The sequence below is a fragment of the Oncorhynchus clarkii genome, chromosome 12 (genome assembly GCF_045791955.1).
Source record: "Oncorhynchus clarkii lewisi isolate Uvic-CL-2024 chromosome 12, UVic_Ocla_1.0, whole genome shotgun sequence".
Classification (NCBI taxonomy): Eukaryota; Metazoa; Chordata; class Actinopteri; order Salmoniformes; family Salmonidae; genus Oncorhynchus; species Oncorhynchus clarkii.
Genome location: NC_092158.1, coordinates 102,698,362 through 102,716,716, shown reverse-complemented (window position 1 = coordinate 102,716,716; position 18,355 = coordinate 102,698,362). Strand labels below are relative to the sequence as shown.

Sequence of the window (18,355 nt, the reverse complement as noted above, 5' to 3'; positions counted from 1 at the left end):
CCCTCGATTGCATTCCGAGGGGTTCCTCCCTCCCTCACTCCCTCCCTTACTCCTTAACTCCCTCCCTTACTCCTTGCCTCCCTACCTCCCCTACTCCTTCTTTCCCTCCCTCCCTTACTCCTCCCTCCCTCCCCTACTCCTTCCCTCCCTCCCTCCCTTACTCCTCCCTCCTTCCCTTACTCCTCCCTCCCTCTTACTCCTCCCCCTCCCTTACTCCTCCCTCCCCCATCCCTTACTCCTCCCTCCCTCCCATACTCCTCCCTCCCTCCCTCCCTTACTCCTCCCTCCCTCCCTTACTCCTCCCTCCTTCCCTTACTCCTCCCTCCCTCCCTCCCTTACTCCTCCCTCCTTTCCTTACTCCTCCCTTACTCCTCCCTCCCTCCCTCCCTCCCTCCCTCCCTCCCTTACTCCTCCCTCCCTCTCTCCCTCCCTTACTCCTCCCTCCCTCCCCTACTCTTTCCCTCCCTCCCTCCCTCTCTGTTTGTTGTGTAGCAGGTCTCATGTATGTTTTATTGTTGGCGACTCAGACAGGGACGTAGGTGTGTTTGGAAGCAGAAAGCGGTCGCAGCGGAACACAGACAGCGGAACACAGACCGTGGAACACCGGGTGCAGAGCACAGAGCAAAGAACAACTCAGGGAACATTTACAATATATTCAACTCTGCAAAAAATCTCTCTCTCTCTCTTTCACTCTGCCCATCTCTCTCTCTCTCTCTCTCTCTCTCTCAATCTCTCTCTCTCTCTCTCTCTCTCTCTCTCTCTCTCTCTCGCGCTCTCTCTGCCCCTTTCTCAATCTCTCTCTCTCTCTCTCTCTCTCTCTCTCTCTGCCCCTTTCTCAATCTCTCTCTCTCTCTGCCCCTTTCTCAATCTCTCTCTCTCTCTCTCTCTCTCTCTCTCTGCCCCTTTCTCAATCTCTCTCTCTCTGCCCCTTTCTCAATCTCTCTCTCTCTCTCTCTCTCTCTCTCTCTCTCTCTCTCTGCCCCTTTCTCTCTCTCTCTCTCTCTCTGCCCCTTTCTCAATCTCTCTCTCTCTCAATTCAATTAAGGGGCTTTATTGTTATGGGAAACATATGTTTACATTGTCAAAGCAAGTGAAATAGATAATAAACAAAAATGAATGGTAAACATTACACTCATAGACGTTCCAAAAGAATAACGACATTACAAATCTCATATTATGTATATATACAGTGTTGTAACGATGTACAAATAGTTAAAGTACAAATGGGAAAATAAATAAACGTAAATATGGGTTGTATTTACAATGGTGTTTGTTCTTCACTGGTTGACCTTTTCTTGTGGCAACAGGTCACACATCTTGCTGCTGTGATGTCACACTGTGGTATTTCACCCAGTAGATATGAGAGTTTATCAAAATTGGATTTGTTTTCGAATTCTTTGTGGATCTGTGTAATCTGAGGGAAATATGTCTCTCTAATATGGTCATACATTGGGCAGGAGGTTAGGAAGTGCAGCTCAGTTTCCACCTCATTTTTTTCTGGCAGTGTGCACATAGCCTGTCTTCTCTTGAGAGCCAATAGCAAGTCTGTACATAGTCAAAGCTTTCTTAATGTTAGGTGAGGCAAAGGCATTGTGCCACTGTGTCCTCTCTGTTTAGGGCCAAAAAGCATTCTAGTTGGCTCAGTTTTTTTGTTCAGTCTTTCCAAAGTGTCAAGTAATTTTATTTTATTTTTCTCATGATTTGGTTGGGTCTATTTGTGTTGTTGTCCTGGGGCTCTGTGGGGTCTGTTTGTGTTTGTGTTTGTGAACAGAGCCCCAGGACCAGCTTGCTTAGGGGACTCTTCTCCAGGTTCATCTCTCTGTAGGGGATGGCTTTGTTATGGAAGGTTTGGCAATCGCTTCCTTTTAGGATGTTGTAGACCCAGCAAGATACAGGGAATCACTTCCGTTTAGGTGGTTGTAGACCCAGCAAGATACAGGGAATCACTTCCTTTTAGGTGGTTGTAGACCCAGCAAGATACAGGGAATCACTTCCTTTTAGGTGGTTGTAGACCCAGCAAGATACAGGGAATCACTTCCTTTTAGGTGGTTGTAGACCCAGCAAGATACAGGGAATCACTTCCTTTTAGGTGGTTGTAGACCCAGCAAGATACAGGGAATCACTTCCTTTTAGGATGTTGTAGACCCAGCAAGATACAGGGAATAATTTCCTTTTAGGTGGTTGTAGACCCAGCAAGATACAGGGAATCACTTCCGTTTAGGTGGTTGTAGACCCAGCAAGATACAGGGAATCACTTCCTTTTAGGTGGTTGTAGACCCAGCAAGATACAGGGAATCACTTCCTTTTAGGTGGTTGTAGACCCAGCAAGATACAGGGAATCACTTCCTTTTAGGTGGTTGTAGACCCAGCAAGATACAGGGAATCACTTCCTTTTAGGTGGTTGTAGACCCAGCAAGATACAGGGAATCACTTCCTTTTAGGTGGTTGTAGACCCAGCAAGATACAGGGAATCACTTCCTTGTAGGTGGTTGTAGACCCAGCAAGATACAGGGAATCACTTCCTTTTAGGTGGTTGTAGACCCAGCAAGATACAGGGAATCACTTCCGTTTAGGTGGTTGTAGACCCAGCAAGATACAGGGAATCACTTCCGTTTAGGTGGTTGTAGACCCAGCAAGATACAGGGAATCACTTCCTTTTAGGTGGTTGTAGACCCAGCAAGATACAGGGAATCACTTCCTTGTAGGTGGTTGTAGACCCAGCAAGATACAGGGAATCACTTCCTTTTAGGTGGTTGTAGACCCAGCAAGATACAGGGAATCACTTCCTTTTAGGTGGTTGTAGACCCAGCAAGATACAGGGAATCACTTCCTTTTAGGTGGTTGTAGACCCAGCAAGATACAGGGAATCACTTCCTTTTAGGTGGTTGTAGACCTAGCAAGATACAGGGAATCACTTCCTTTTAGGTGGTTGTAGACCCAGCAAGATACAGGGAATCACTTCCTTTTAGGTGGTTGTAGACCCAGCAAGATACAGGGAATCACTTCATTTTAGGATGTTGTAGACCCAGCAAGATACAGGGAATCACTTCATTTTAGGTGGTTGTAGACCCAGCAAGATACAGGGAATCACTTCCTTTTAGGTGGTTGTAGACCCAGCAAGATACAGGGAATCACTTCCTTTTAGGTGGTTGTAGACCCAGCAAGATACAGGGAATCAGGGTAAATAAATAAAGGAAACCATCAGTCATGAATCATCGACTCTCTGAGAGGACCTGTTTAACACAACATCCTCCTACTACCTCTCTGTTTAACACAACATCCTCCTACTACCTCTCTGAGAGGAACCGTTTAACACAACATCCTCCTACTACCTCTCTGAGAGGACCTGTTTAACACAACATCCTCCTACTACCTCTCTGAGAGGACCTGTTTAACACAACATCCTCCTACTACCTCTCTGAGAGGACCTGTTTAACACAACATCCTCCTACTACCTCTCTGAGAGGACCTGTTTAACACAACATCCTCCTACTACCTCTCTGAGAGGACCTGTTTAACACAACATCCTCCTACTACCTCTCTGAGAGGACCTGTTTAACACAACATCCTCCTACTACCTCTCTGAGAGGACCTGTTTAATACAACATCCTCCTACTACCTCTCTGAGAGGACCTGTTTAACACAACATCCTCCTACTACCTCTCTGAGAGGACCTGTTTAATACAACATCCTCCTACTACCTCTCTGAGAGGACCTGTTTAACACAACATCCTCCTACTACCTCTCTGAGAGGACCTGTTTAACACAACATCCTCCTACTACCTCTCTGAGAGGACCTGTTTAACACAACATCCTCCTACTACCTCTCTGTGTATGTATGTGTGTGTGTGTGTATGTGTGTTCGTGTATGTGTGTGTGTGTATGTGTGTTTGTGTATGTGTGTGTGTGTGTTTGTGTGTGTGTGTGTTTGTGTATGTGTGTGTTTATGTGTGTGTGTGTTTGTGTATGTGTGTGTGTGTGTGTGTGTGTGTGTGTGTGTGTGTGTGTGTGTGTGTGTGTGTGTGTGTGTGTGTGTGTGTGTGTGTGTGTGTGTGTGTGTGTGTGTGTGTGTATGTGTGTCTGTGTGTTTGTGTGTGTGTGTATGTTTGGTTTGTGTGTGTGTGTGTTTGTGTGTGTGTGTGTGTGTGTGTGTATGTGCCCTCCCACTCCCTCTCCTTCTACCTAGACACAATCAATAACCTCCTGCTCTCTTAATGAGTCTCAAATGCCACCCTATTCCCTACATAGTGCACTATATTTGGGCCCATCATCACAATCATCATGAATAGTAAATTAATAAAGTGTGTGTGTGTGTTATGTCTGGTCTCCTTCACACCCTCCTTTATCCTTGGCAGAGGCTATATTTACCCAGAGCAGGACAATGAAGAGTCAGTAAGAGAGGGAGGAAGGGAGGGAGAGAGAGAGAAGAGGAGAGAGAGGAGGAGGGGGCAGTGAGAGAGGGAGGGGAGAGGAGAGCCACGTCTGATAAGAGACAGCTATAGCACAGAGGAACAGGCCTGTTTCCATTCAGCACCACACACACACAGACACAGACACACACACACACACACACACACACACACACAGACACACAGACACAGACACACACACACACACACACACACACACACACACACACACACACACACACACACACACACACACACACACACACACACACACACACACACACATATAGAGGGGAAGGAGATCCTCAGAATTAGATCATTCTAAGTGGAAGAGGGATGGAGAGAGAGAGAGAGAGAGAGAGAGAGAGAGAGAGGGGGGGGGAGAGAGAGAGAGAGAGAGAGAGAGAGGGATGGTGAGAAAGAGAGAGGGAGCGAGAGAGAGAGCGAGAGAGAGAGAGAGAGAGTTGGAGAGAGCGGGGGAGAGAGAGAGAGAGAGAGAGAGAGAGAGAGAGAGAGAGAGAGAGAGAGAGAGAGAGAGAGAGTGAGAGAGAGAGAGAGTTGGAGAGAGCGGGGGAGAGAGAGAGAGAGAGAGAGAGAGAGAGAGAGAGAGAGATGGTAGTGTGTTAAACATGGGCTTAGCTATATAGCTAGGTGGAAAATGGCAGCTTCCTGGTTCCAGATTTGTCGTGGCAAGTCAACTCCCATGGTCATTGTCACATGTCATGTTTGACAGTACAATAGTGGAGTAGTATAATATATAATGTTACTTACCCTACATTATTCATCTCATATGCATACGTATATACTGTACTCTATATCATCGACTGTATCCTTATGTAATACATGTATCACTAGCCACTTTAACTATGCTACCTTATATAATGTTACTTAACCTACATTATTCATCTCATAGGCATACGTATATACTGTACTCTATATCATCGACTGTATCCTTATGTAATACATGTATCACTAGCCACTTTAACTATGCTACCTTATATAATGTTACTTAACCTACATTATTCATCTCATATGCATACGTATATACTGTACTCTATATCATCGACTGTATCCTTATGTAATACATGTATCACTAGCCACTTTAACTATGCTACCTTATATAATGTTACTTACCCTACATTATTCATCTCATAGGCATACGTATATACTGTACTCTATATCATCGACTGTATCCTTATGTAATACATGTATCACTAGCCACTTTAAACTATGCCACTTTGTTTACATACTCATCTCATATGTATATACTGTACTCTATATCATCGACTGTATCCTTATGTAATACATGTATCACTAGCCACTTTAACTATGCTACCTTATATAATGTTACTTACCCTACATTATTCATCTCATAGGCATACGTATATACTGTACTCTATATCATCGACTGTATCCTTATGTAATACATGTATCACTAGCCACTTTAACTATGCCACTTTGTTTACATACTCATCTCATATGTATATACTGTACTCGATACAATCTACTGTATCTGCCTATGCTGCTCTGTACCATCACTCATTCATATATCCTTATGTACATATTCTTTATCCCCTCACACTGTGTACAAGACAGTAGTTTTGGAATTGTTAGTTAGATTACTTGTTGGTTATTACTGCATTGTCGGAACTAGAAGCACAAGCATTTCGCTACACTCGCATTAACATCTGCTAACCATGTGTATGTGACAAATAAAATTTGATTTGATTTGATTTGATTTGATTTACAATACTGTACTGAGAAAGGGAACACAATGCAGAAATACACGTTTGTTCTTGCCTAGGATTTAACCTTCATTGTATTCAATAGTTCAGCCAACCCCCGACATTTAGGCTGCTGCCTTTCTCAAGGCAATGACAATGACCATGGAAGGTCATGTCACATCACAAACAGATCTGGGACCAGTCTAGATACATTACAGTCTGTAGCTACACCACATTTAGAAACCTCACCACAGATCTGGGACCAGTCTCTAGATACATTACAGTCTGTAGCTACACCACATTTAGAAACCTCACCACAGTTCTGGGACCAGTCTAGATACATTACAGTCTGCAGCTACACCACATTTAGAAACCTCACCACAGATCTGGGACCAGTCTAGAAACATACAGTCTGTAGCTACACCACATTTAGAAACCTCACCACAGATCTGGGACCAGTCTCTAGATACATGACAGTCTGTAGCTACACCACATTTAGAAACCTCACCACAGATCTGGGACCAGTCTAGATACATTATAGTCTGTAGCTACACCACATTTAGAAACCTCACCACAGATCTGGGACCAGTCTCTAGATACATTACAGTCTGTAGCTACACCACATTTAGAAACCTCACCACAGATCTGGGACCAGGCTAGATACATTACAGTCTGTAGCTACACCACATTTAGAAACCTCACCACAGATCTGGGACCAGTCTAGAAACATACAGTCTGTAGTTACACCACATTTAGAAACCTCACCACAGATCTGGGACCAGTCTAGATACATTACAGTCTGTAGCTACACCACATTTAAAAATCTCACTTTTACCACCAGGTCTAAGCTAGGCTGGCTACCGAATGAATCAATGAATGCTCAGTCTAAGCAGTAAACACAGTAGCTACTGCTGGCCAAATGAGGAGCCTAGCGACTGCCTAGAGACGGGCTAGAGATGCCCTGGCGACACCCTGGCAACCGTTGCCACGGCAATTACTCTAATTGTCAGCAGTGCGGAAGTGGCACGTTTGTGAAGGCTGTCGCCGACCCCTCTCTCTTCACATTCCTCTTTCTCTGTCTCTCTCTGTTTCGCATTCCTCTTGTTGTCTCTCTTATCTCACTTTCCTCTCTCTCCTTCGCTCTTTCCTCTCCCTCTCTCTCTCCCTCTCTCTCTCTCATCCCTCTCTCTCTGGCTCTCTCTATCCATCCCTCTCTCCTTCTCTCTCTCTCTCCATCCTTCTTCCACTTACAGTTATCTAATTGTGATGGAAAGAGGGAGAGTGATGCGAGGGAGAGAGATAGAGGGATGGAGAGATAGATAGAGAGAGAGATAGAGAGAGAGGGATGGAGAGAGAGATATGGAGAGAGGGATGGAGAGAGAGATAGAGAGAGAGGGATGGGGAGAGAGATCAAGAGAGAGATAGAGAGAGAGGGGTGGAGAGAGGGATGGAGAGAGAGAGATGGCGAGAGACAGAGCAAGAGAGATAGAGAAAGGTAAGGAGAGAGGGAGCGAGATGGAGCGAGGGAGAGAGATGGAGAGAGAGAGAGAGAGGTAAGGAGAGAGAGAGAGATGGAGCGAGAGAGAGAGGTAAGGAGAGAGAGAGAGAGAGGTAGAGCGAGAGGTAAGGAGAGAGGGAGAGAGAGAGATGGAGCGAGAGATGGAGAGAGATAGAGAGAGAGAGGTAGAGAGAGAGGTAAGGAGAGAGGGAGAGAGATGGAGAGATAGAGAGAGAGGTAAGGAGAGAGGGAGAGAGATGGAGAGGTAGAGAGAGAGGTAAGGAGAGAGATAGAGAGATAGAGAGGTAGAGAGAGAGGTAAGGAGAGAGGGAGAGAGATGGAGGTAAGGAGAGAGGGATGGAGCGAGAGATAGAGAGAGAGGGATGGAGAGAGAGATAGAGTGAGAGGGATGGAGACTCACTCTCCCTCATCCTCTCTCTCTCTCTCTCTCTCTCTCTCCTCCCCTCCCCATCACTCCTCTCTCTCTCTCTCTCTCTCTCTCTCTCTCTGTCTCTCTCTCTCTCTCTCTCTCTCTAGGGGCTATACTTGTGAAGTCGAAGCTGACTTCGCAAAGGTCTTTGTGGGGGACTCTGAGGCCCCCTATTTAACCCCTCTCTCTCCTCCCCCTTCCCTCTCTCTCTCTCTCTCTCTCTCTCTCCCCCTCTCTCTCTCTCTCTGTCTCTGTCTCTGTCTCTCTCCTCCCCTCCCCATCACCTCTCCCTCTCCCTCTCCCTCTCTCTTTCTCTTTCCTGTCTCTCTCTCTCTCTCTCTCTCTCTCTCTCTCTCTCTCTGTCTCTCTCTCTCTCTCTCTCTCTAGGGGCTATACTTGTGAAGTCGAAGCTGACTTCGCAAAGGTCTTTGTGGGGGACTCTGAGGCCCCCTATTTAACCCCTCTCTCTCCTCCCCCCTTCCCTCTCTCTCTCTCTCTCTCTCTATCTCTCTCTCTCTCTCTCTCTCTCTCCCCCTCTCTCTCTCTCTCTGTCTCTGTCTCTCTCCTCCCCTCCCCATCACCTCTCCCTCTCCCTCTCCCTCTCTCTTTCTCTCTCTCTCTCTCTCTCTCTCTCTCTCTCTCTCTCTCTCTCTCTCTCTCTCTCTCTCTCTCCCCCTCTCTCTCTGGGCTGTACCTGTAAATACCAGGCTGACTTCGCTGAGGTCTTCGTGGGGGACTCTGAAGCTGAACGACTCGTTGTAGAAGGGGTCGATGGTTCCTTTCATACAGGAAGTCTTCTTGGTCTTTACCAGCTTCAGCCCTGTTACCAGCTGAACCTTCACAAACGGGTCTGGAGATAGAGACAGGAAGGAAGTGAAATGTTCTGTTACCAGCTGAACCTCCACAAACGGGTCTGGGGGGGGGGGGGGGGGGGTGTAGATAGAGACAGGAAGGAAGTGAAATGTTCTGTTACCAGCTGAACCTCCACGAACGGGTCTGGGGGGGAGGAGGGGGGGGGGGGGGGGGTAGATAGGGACAGGAAGGAAGTTAAATGTTCTGCTAGCAGGAAGTATGACGTACATGGTACCTCGTGGTGTGACATGGTGTGAAGTGGTTCCATGTGATGTCAGGTGTGTTATTCAGGTTTCTGCAGTTATTACCTGATCCCCAGGTGTGTGTCAGGTGTGTTATTCAGGTTTCTGCAGTTATTACCTGATCCCCAGGTGTGTTATTCAGGTTTCTGCAGTTATTACCTGATCCCCAGGTGTGTTATTCAGGTTTCTGCAGTTATTACCTGATCCCCAGGTGTGTGTCAGGTGTGTTATTCAGGTTTCTGCAGTTATTACCTGATCCCCAGGTGTGTGTCAGGTGTGTTATTCAGGTTTCTGCAGTTATTACCTGATCCCCAGGTGTGTGTCAGGTGTGTTATTCAGGTTTCTGCAGTTATTACCTGATCCCCAGGTGTGTTTTTCAGGTTTCTGCAGTTATTACCTGATCCCCAGGTGTGTTATTCAGGTTTCTGCAGTTATTACCTGATCCCCAGGTGTGTTATTCAGGTTTCTGCAGTTATTACCTGATCCCCAGGTGTGTGTCAGGTTTCTGCAGTTATTACCTGATCCCCAGGTGTGTGTCAGGTGTGCTATTCAGGTTTCTGCAGTTATTACCTGATCCCCAGGTGTGTGTCAGGTGTGTTATTCAGGTTTCTGCAGTTATTACCTGATCCCCAGGTGTGTTATTCAGGTTTCTGCAGTTATTACCTGATCCCCAGGTGTGTTATTCAGGTTTCTGCAGTTATTACCTGATCCCCAGGTGTGTTATTCAGGTTTCTGCAGTTATTACCTGATCCCCAGGTGTGTTATTCAGGTTTCTGCAGTTATTACCTGATCCCCAGGTGTGTGTCAGGTTTCTGCAGTTATTACCTGATCCCCAGGTGTGTGTCAGGTGTGTGTCAGGTTTCTGCAGGTATTACCTGATCCCCAGGTGTGTGTCAGGTGTGTTATTCAGGTTTCTGCAGTTATTACCTGATCCCCAGGTGTGTTATTCAGGTTTCTGCAGTTATTACCTGATCCCCAGGTGTGTTATTCAGGTTTCTGCAGTTTTTACCTGATCCCCAGGTGTGTGTCAGGTTTCTGCAGTTATTACCTGATCCCCAGGTGTGTGTCAGGTGTGTTATTCATGTTTCTGCAGTTATTACCTGATCCCCAGGTGTGTGTCAGGTGTGTTATTCAGGTTTCTGCAGTTATTACCTGATCCCCAGGTGTGTTATTCAGGTTTCTGCAGTTATTACCTGATCCCCAGGTGTGTTATTCAGGTTTCTGCAGTTATTACCTGATCCCCAGGTGTGTGTCAGGTGTGTTATTCAGGTTTCTGCAGTTATTACCTATTACCCAGGTGTGTTATTCAGGTTTCTGCAGTTATTACCTGATCCCCAGGCTGTGGTATATGAGGTGTTATTCTGGTCTCCTCAAATCAAATGTTATTCGTCACATGCTTGATAAACACCAGGTGTGGACTAACAGTGAAAAGCTGACAGGTCCTTCCCAACAATGCAAAGAGAAAGAACATGAGTAACGATAACTATATATACACGGGATACCGGTACTGAGTAATGATAACTTGGTTATATACACGGGGTACCGGTACTGAGTAATGATAACTATATATACACGGGGTACCAGTACTGAGTAATGATAACTTGGTTATATACACGGGGTACCAGTACTGAGTAATGATAACTATATATACACGGGGTACCAGTACTGAGTCAATGATAACTTGGTTATATACACAGGGTACCAGTACCTAGTCAATGATAACTTGGCTATATACACAGGGTACCAGTACCTAGTCAATGATAACTTGGTTATATACACAGGGTACCAGTACCTAGTCAATGATAACTTGGCTATATACAAAGGGTACCAGTACTGAGTCAATGTTCAGGGGTACCTGTTAAATAAGATAGATATGTACATACAGTGCCTTGCGAAAGTATTCAGCCCCCTTGAACTTTGCGACCTTTTGCCACATTTCAGGCTTCAAACATAAAGATATAAAACTGTATTTTTTTGTGAAGAATCAACAACAAGTGGGACACAATCATGAAGTGGAACGACATTTATTGGATATTTCAAACTTTTTTAACAAATCAAAAACTGAAAATTGGGCGTGCATAATTATTCAGCCCCCTTAAGTTAATACTTTGTAGCGCCACCTTTTGCTGCGATTACAGCTGTAAGTCGCTTGGGGTATGTCTCTATCAGTTTTGCACATCGAGAGACTGAAATTTTTTCCCATTCCTCCTTGCAAAACAGCTCGAGCTCAGTGAGGTTGGATGGAGAGCATTTGTGAACAGCAGTTTTCAGTTCTTTCCACAGATTCTCGATTGGATTAAGGTCTGGACTTTGACTTGGCCATTCTAACACCTGGATATGTTTATTTTTTAACCATTCCATTGTAGATTTTGCTTTATGTTTTGGATCATTGTCTTGTTGGAAGACAAATCTCCGTCCCAGTCTCAGGTCTTTTGCAGACTCCATCAGGTTTTCTTCCAGAATGGTCCTGTATTTGGCTCCATCCATCTTCCCATCAATTTTAACCATCTTCCCTGTCCCTGCTGAAGAAAAGCAGGCCCAAACCATGATGCTGCCACCACCATGTTTGACAGTGGGGATGGTGTGTTCAGGGTGATGAGCTGTGTTGCTTTTACGCCAAACATAACGTCTTGCATTGTTGCCAAAAAGTTCAATTTTGGTTTCATCTGACCAGAGCAACTTCTTCCACGTTTGGTGTGTCTCCCAGGTGGCTTGTGGCAAACTTTAAACGACACTTTTTATGGATATCTTTAAGAAATGGCTTTCTTCTTGCCACTCTTCCATAAAGGCCAGATTTGTGCAATATACGACTGATTGTTGTCCTATGGACAGAGTCTCCCACCTCAGCTGTAGATCTCTGCAGTTCATCCAGAGTGATCATGGGCCTCTTGGCTGCATCTCTGATCAGTCTTCTCCTTGTATGAGCTGAAAGTTTAGAGGGACGGCCAGGTCTTGGTAGATTTGCAGTGGTCTGATACTCCTTCCATTTCAATATTATCGCTTGCACAGTGCTCCTTGGGATGTTTAAAGCTTGGGAAATCTTTTTGTATCCAAATCCGGCTTTAAACTTCTTCACAACAGTATCTCGGACCTGCCTGGTGTGTTCCTTGTTCTTCATGATGCTCTCTGCGCTTTTAACGGACCTCTGAGACTATCACAGTGCAGGTGCATTTATACGGAGACTTGATTACACACAGGTGTATTGTATTTATCATCATTAGTCATTTAGGTAAACATTGGATCATTCAGAGATCCTCACTGAACTTCTGGAGAGAGTTTGCTGCACTGAAAGTAAAGGGGCTGAATAATTTTGCACGCCCAATTTTCCAGTTTTTGATTTGTTAAAAAAGTTTGAAATATCCAATAAATGTCGTTCCACTTCATGATTGTGTCCCACTTGTTGTTGATTCTTCACAAAAATATAATTTTATATAACTTCATGTTTGAAGCCTGAAATGTGGCAAAAGGTTGCAAAGTTCAAGGGGGCCGAATACTTTCGCAAGGCACTGTATAACAAGGAATGAAGGGACAGATTAGTTAAGTTTAGTTTAGTTTATTAGGATCCTTAATGTTATTCAGGTACATTAGTAGGTCTGTTAGTAGCTATGTTATTAGGTATATTAGTAGGTATATTAGTAGGTATATTAGTAGGTATATTCGTAGGTATGTTAGTAGGTATGTCAGTAGGTACATTAGTAGGTATGTTAGTAGGTATGTCAGTAGGTACATTAGTAGGTATGTTAGTAGCTATGTTAGTCGGTATAGTTTACCTGATCCCTGGCACATGTCTGTCTGCAGCAGCTGCTTCGCTCTGATGATGTCAACGTTGAGTCTTCCAGCAGAGGGCAGGTAGTTGAGTGATAACAGCAGCTCTCCCAGCTCTACCTCATTCTGTTAGAAACACAAAACACTGTTGATATCACTCTGTCTGTAGATATGTCTGTCTGACTATCTCAGATAGTCGAGTGATAACAGCAACTCTGTTATCACTCGATGAGGGAGAGTGAGTCTCCATCCCTCTCACTCTATCTCTCTCTCCATCCCTCTCTCTCTATCTCTCTCTCCATCCCTCTCTCCTTACCTCCATCTCTCTCTCTCTCTCTCTCTCTCTCTCTCTCTCTCTCTCTCTCTCTCTCTTTCTCTCTCTCTCTCTCTCTCTCTCTCTCTCTCTCTCAGAGAGAACCCAGGGTGTGTGTCTGTCTAGTAGAGCCCTCTAGTAGCCCTCTAGTAGAACCCAGGATGTGTACGTGTGTGTATAATGTTGTTCTTTAACAGCCTGTTGTTGTTGTGGTGTTGTTGTTGTTGTTGTTGTTGTGTTGTCGTTGTGGTGTTGTGGTGTTGTGGTGTTGTGGTGTTGTGGTGTTGTTGTTGTGGTGTTGCTGTGGTGTTGTGGTGTTGTGGTGTTGTGGTGTTGTGGTGGTGTTGTGGTGTTGTGTTGTTGTGGTGGTGTTGTGGTGTTGTGTTGTTGTGGTGTTGTGGTGTTGTTGTGGTGTTGTGGTGTTGTGGTGGTGTTGTGGTGTTGTGGTGTTGTGGTGTTGTTGTGGTGTTGTGGTGTTGTGGTGTTGTTGTGGTGTTGTGGTGTTGTGGTGTTGTGGTGGTGTTGTGGTGTTGTGTTGTTGTGGTGTTGTGGTGTTGTTGTGGTGTTGTGGTGTTGTGGTGTTGTGGTGTTGTTGTGGTGTTGTGGTGTTGTTGTGGTGTTGTGGTGTTGTGGTGTTGTGTCGTGGTGCTGTTGATGTTGTGGTATTGTGGTGTTGTTGTGGTGTTGTGGTGTTGTGGTGTTGTTGTGGTGTTGTGGTGTTGTTGTGGTGTTGTGGTGTTGTGGTGTTGTGTCGTGGTGTTGTTGATGTTGTGGTATTGTGGTGTTGTTGTGGTGTTGTTGTGGTGTTGTTGTTGTTGTGGTATTGTGGTGTTGTGGTGGTGTTGTGGTGTTGTGGTGTTGTGTCGTGGTGTTGTTGATGTTGTGGTATTGTGGTGTTGTTGTGGTGTTGTGGTGTTGTGGTGTTGTGGTGTTGTTGTGGTGTTGTGGTGTTGTTGTGGTGTTGTGGTGTTGTGGTGTTGTGGTGTTGTTGTGGTGTTGTGGTGTTGTGGTGGTGTTGTGGTGTTGTGGTGTTGTGGTGTTGTGGTGTTGTGTCGTGGTGTTGTTGATGTTGTGGCATTGTGGTGTTGTTGTGGTGTTGTGGTGTTGTTGTGGTGTTGTGGTGTTGTGGTGTTGTGGTGGTGTTGTGGTGTTGTTGTGGTGTTGTGGTGTTGTGGTGTTGTTGTGGTGTTGTGGTGTAGTTGTGGTGTAGTTGTGGTGTTGTGGTGTTGTTGTGGTGTTGTGGTGTTGTTGTGGTGTTGTGGTGTTGTGGTGTTGTTGTGGTGTTGTGGTGTTGTGGTGGTGTTGTGGTTTTGTGGTGTTGTGGTGGTGTTGTGGTGTTGTGGTGGTGTTGTGGTGGTGTTGTGGTGTTGTGGTGTTGTTGTGGTGTTGTTGTGGTGTTGTTGTGATGTTGTTGTGTTCGAGGGCGATGCGTTCACCACCCTCGTGACTATAGAACAGATGTGCAGCTAGGAGAGAGTGTCAGTGTTAGTGTCACACACGCACGCACACACACACACACACACACACACACACACACACACACACACACACACACACACACACACACACACACAAAGTCAGTGTTGTGCCTCTCCTGGCCAATAAACAACAGATTGGGCCTCAGTGGGCCTAAAGATGACTGTATGTCTATGTAAGAGAGGCTGAGAGGAGGAGAGGAGTAGGAGGAGGACGAGGGAATGAGGAGGAAGAGGAGGAGAGGAGGCTGAGGAGCTTGATAACGGTTTCACATCCAAAGGGAAGAATCCACTTAGATCAATGTGTTGAACTAAGACAGTGTGTGTTGAATTAAGACACTTAGTGTGTGTTGAACTAAGACATTTAGTGTGTGTGTGTGTTCTTCCTACCTGAGAACTAGGTACCAGGGCCTTCCACCAATGACCACCTTTCACCAGATCAACCTCACTCAGAGGCAGCGCCACCTACCAATGAAAACACACCATTACAGAACTAATGTATCAGACAGGGATGAATGTGCCTTGCATAATTATTCATCCCTCTTGGCGTTTTTTCCTATTTTGTTGCATTACAACCTGTAATTTAAATGGATTTTTATTTGGATTTCGTGTAATGGACACAAAATAGTCCAAATTGGTGAAGAAAAAATTAAAAAAATATTTGTTATAAAGATCTCTAAAAAAAAATATGAAACGGAAAGTGGTGCGTGCACATGATCTGTCACATGATCTCAGTATATATACACCTGTTCTGAAAGGCCCCAGAGTCTGCAACACCACTAAGCAAGGGGCACCACAAAGCAAGCGACACCATGAAGACCAAGGAGCTCTCCAAACAGGTCAGGGACAAAGTTGTGGAAAAGTACAGATCAGGTTTGGGTTATAAAAAAATATCCAATACTTTGAACATCCCACAGAGCACCATTAAATCCATTATTAAAAAATGGAAAGAATATGGCACCACAACAAACCTGTCAAGAGAGGGCCACCCACCAAAACTAATGAACCAGGCAAGGAGGTCATTAATCAGAGAGGCAACAAAGAGACCAAAGATAACCCTGAAGGAGCTGCAAAGCTCCACAGCGGAGGCTGGAGTATTTGTCCATAGGACCACTTTAATCCGTACACTCCACAGAGCTGGGCTTTATGGAAGAGTGGCCAGAAAAAAAGCCATTGCTTAAAGAAAATAATAAGCAAACATGTTTGGTGCATGATGTGTAAATCAAATGATACAACCCCCCCCCCCCCCCCCCCCAAAATCTATGTTAATTCCAGGTTGTAAGGTAACAAAATGGAAAAATGCCAAGGGGGGTGAATACTTTCACAAGCCACTGTATCTTCCTGGTACGGGACATCCTGTGTACACACATTGTTTTTATTGGCTCAATACTCAAGAAGGAGGCACAGTCATGCCGAAACGTTGGCGATTTACCCAATAAATTACTTTAGAGTTTAAATATAGAGCCTACAACTCTCTGTATTTTATATAGCTGAGCGATTTACCCAATAAATGACCGAGAGTTTATATAGAGAGCCTACAACTCTCTGTATTTTATATAGCTGAGCGATTTACCCAATAAATGACTGGGAGTTTATATATAGAGCCTACAACTCTCTGTATTTTATATAGCTGATGGTAAAGACAATAACCCCACGTTCATCCTCTCTAAGATCATTCATCTGAAACAGTACAGTGCACCGGCCATTTGATGAATGGGAAAAGGCTATTAAGAAATAAAATAAATGTGATGTGGTTTGATGTGAACACAAATTAAATTCAGGCTATAAGTGTGCATAACGACAAGTCATTAGACTTTTGGCGATTGTCGTTAGGCACACTTATAGCCTGAATTTAATTTGTGTTCACATCAAACCACATCACATTTTGATACGCCTGGTATCAATACTCCACAGGATTGGTGTGTGTGTGTGTTTGTGCGGTTGTGTATGAGTGTGTGTGTGCACTCGTGTGTGTGTTTTGTTTGTGTGGGTGTTCACCTTGCCGATGACACAGTGTCGTGAGAACTTGTCGAAGTCGACCACAGACAGCAGCAGGGTGCGGCGCTGGGCCTCCAGGAACAGAAGGTCGAAGGTGAACCGCTCCTCAAACACCGGGTTCTGTGTCTTCCTCTTCACCCCCGTCTGAAGAAGAAAAATGCTTTGTTGTCCATTTTTATTTAACTAGGTACGTCAGTTAAGAACAAATTCTTATTTACAATGACGGCCTACCCCGGGCCAAACCCGGACGATGCTGGGCCAATTGTGCGCCGCCCTATGGGACTTCCAATCACGGCCGGGTGTGATACAGCCTGGATTTGAACCAGGGTGCCTGTAGTGACGCCTCTAGCACTGAGATGCAGTGCCTTACTTAGACCGCTGTGCCAAGGTGAGGGGGGCCCATTAACTTACAGAGAATGGAAATGTGTATTTATGCTGACAAGACTGAAAGCAATGAGGCTGAAAGCAATGAGGCTGAAAGAAACGAGGCTGAAAGCAATGAGGCTGAAAGCAATGAGGCTGAAAGCAATGAGGCTGAAAGCAACGAGGCTGAAAGCAATGAGGCTGAAAGCAACGAGGCTGAAAGCAACGAGGCTGAAAGAAACGAGGCTGAAAGCAACGAGGCTGAAAGCAACAAGGCTGAAAGCAATGAGGCTGAAAGCAATGAGGCTGAAAGTAATGAGGCTGAAAGCAATGAGGCTGAAAGCAACGAGGCTGAAAGTAATGAGGCCGAAAGCAATGAGGCTGCGCCCCTGGAGCAATACTTCTAGGTATGGTTAAGTGCTTTGCTCAAGGGCACAACAGCAGGCAATGGGATCTAGGATACTGATGCCAGCAACCCTCCAGTTGACAGCTCACTTCACACCAGATTTTTCCAGTCAGAGCTGGGATTCGAACCAGCAACCCTCCAGTTGACAGCTCACTCCACACCAGATTTTTCCAGTCAGAGCTGGGATTCAAACCAGCAACCCTCCAGTTGACAGCTCACTCCACACCAGATTTTTCCAGTCAGAGCTGGGATTCAAACCAGCAACCCTCCAGTTGACAGCTCACTCCACACCAGATTTTTCCAGTCAGAGCTGGGATTCAAACCAGCAACCCTCCAGTTGACAGCTCACTCCACACCAGATTTTTCCAGTCAGAGCTGGGATTCAAACCAGCAACCCTCCAGTTGCAGGACCGCTTCTCTAACCGCTAAGCTACCTGCCGGGAGTTCTTGTGGTCCGGCAGCAGGCTGATCTTGACGTATGGGTTGGAGTGGGCCATGTCCTGGCGGGCTCCATCACAGGTCAGAGGTGGGGGCAGGTCGCGAGCCTCAATGACCCTAACGCCCAGGTGGCCGTTGATTAGGTCATACCTGAGAGGAGAGGAGGGGGATGGGAGGAAGGGAGGGAGAGAGAGGGAGGGGGATGATGAGAGGGAGAGAGAGGGAGAGACAAAGACAGAGACAGAGAGAGAGAGAGAGAGAGAGAGAGAGAGAGAGAGAGAGAGAGAGAGAGAGAGAGAGAGAGAGAGAGAGAGAGAGAGAGAGAGAGAGAGAGAGAGAGAGAGAGGAGATTGGGATGATCAGAGGGACACGAAGAAAATAAAAATCAGATGAATGAGTGTTTTTCTCATTTTCCTGTATTTATTTCTAGACCTGGGGAAGT

At 45.5% G+C, this 18,355-nt stretch overlaps 1 protein-coding gene across 1 annotated transcript in view; it reads right to left on the bottom strand.

Moving 5' to 3' along the window:
* The window catches only part of LOC139422534 (synaptotagmin-17-like), a 47,838-nt gene that overhangs the window by 4,906 nt on the left and 24,577 nt on the right, over window positions 1-18,355 (bottom strand). The window contains exons 6-10 of the mRNA XM_071173691.1: window positions 17,910-18,063; window positions 16,707-16,850; window positions 15,099-15,173; window positions 12,926-13,046; window positions 8,756-8,911 (exon numbers count right to left, since the gene is read on the bottom strand). Coding sequence (XP_071029792.1) covers window positions 8,756-8,911; window positions 12,926-13,046; window positions 15,099-15,173; window positions 16,707-16,850; window positions 17,910-18,063 — 650 coding nt within the window. The remainder of the gene's footprint in view (window positions 1-8,755; window positions 8,912-12,925; window positions 13,047-15,098; window positions 15,174-16,706; window positions 16,851-17,909; window positions 18,064-18,355) is intronic.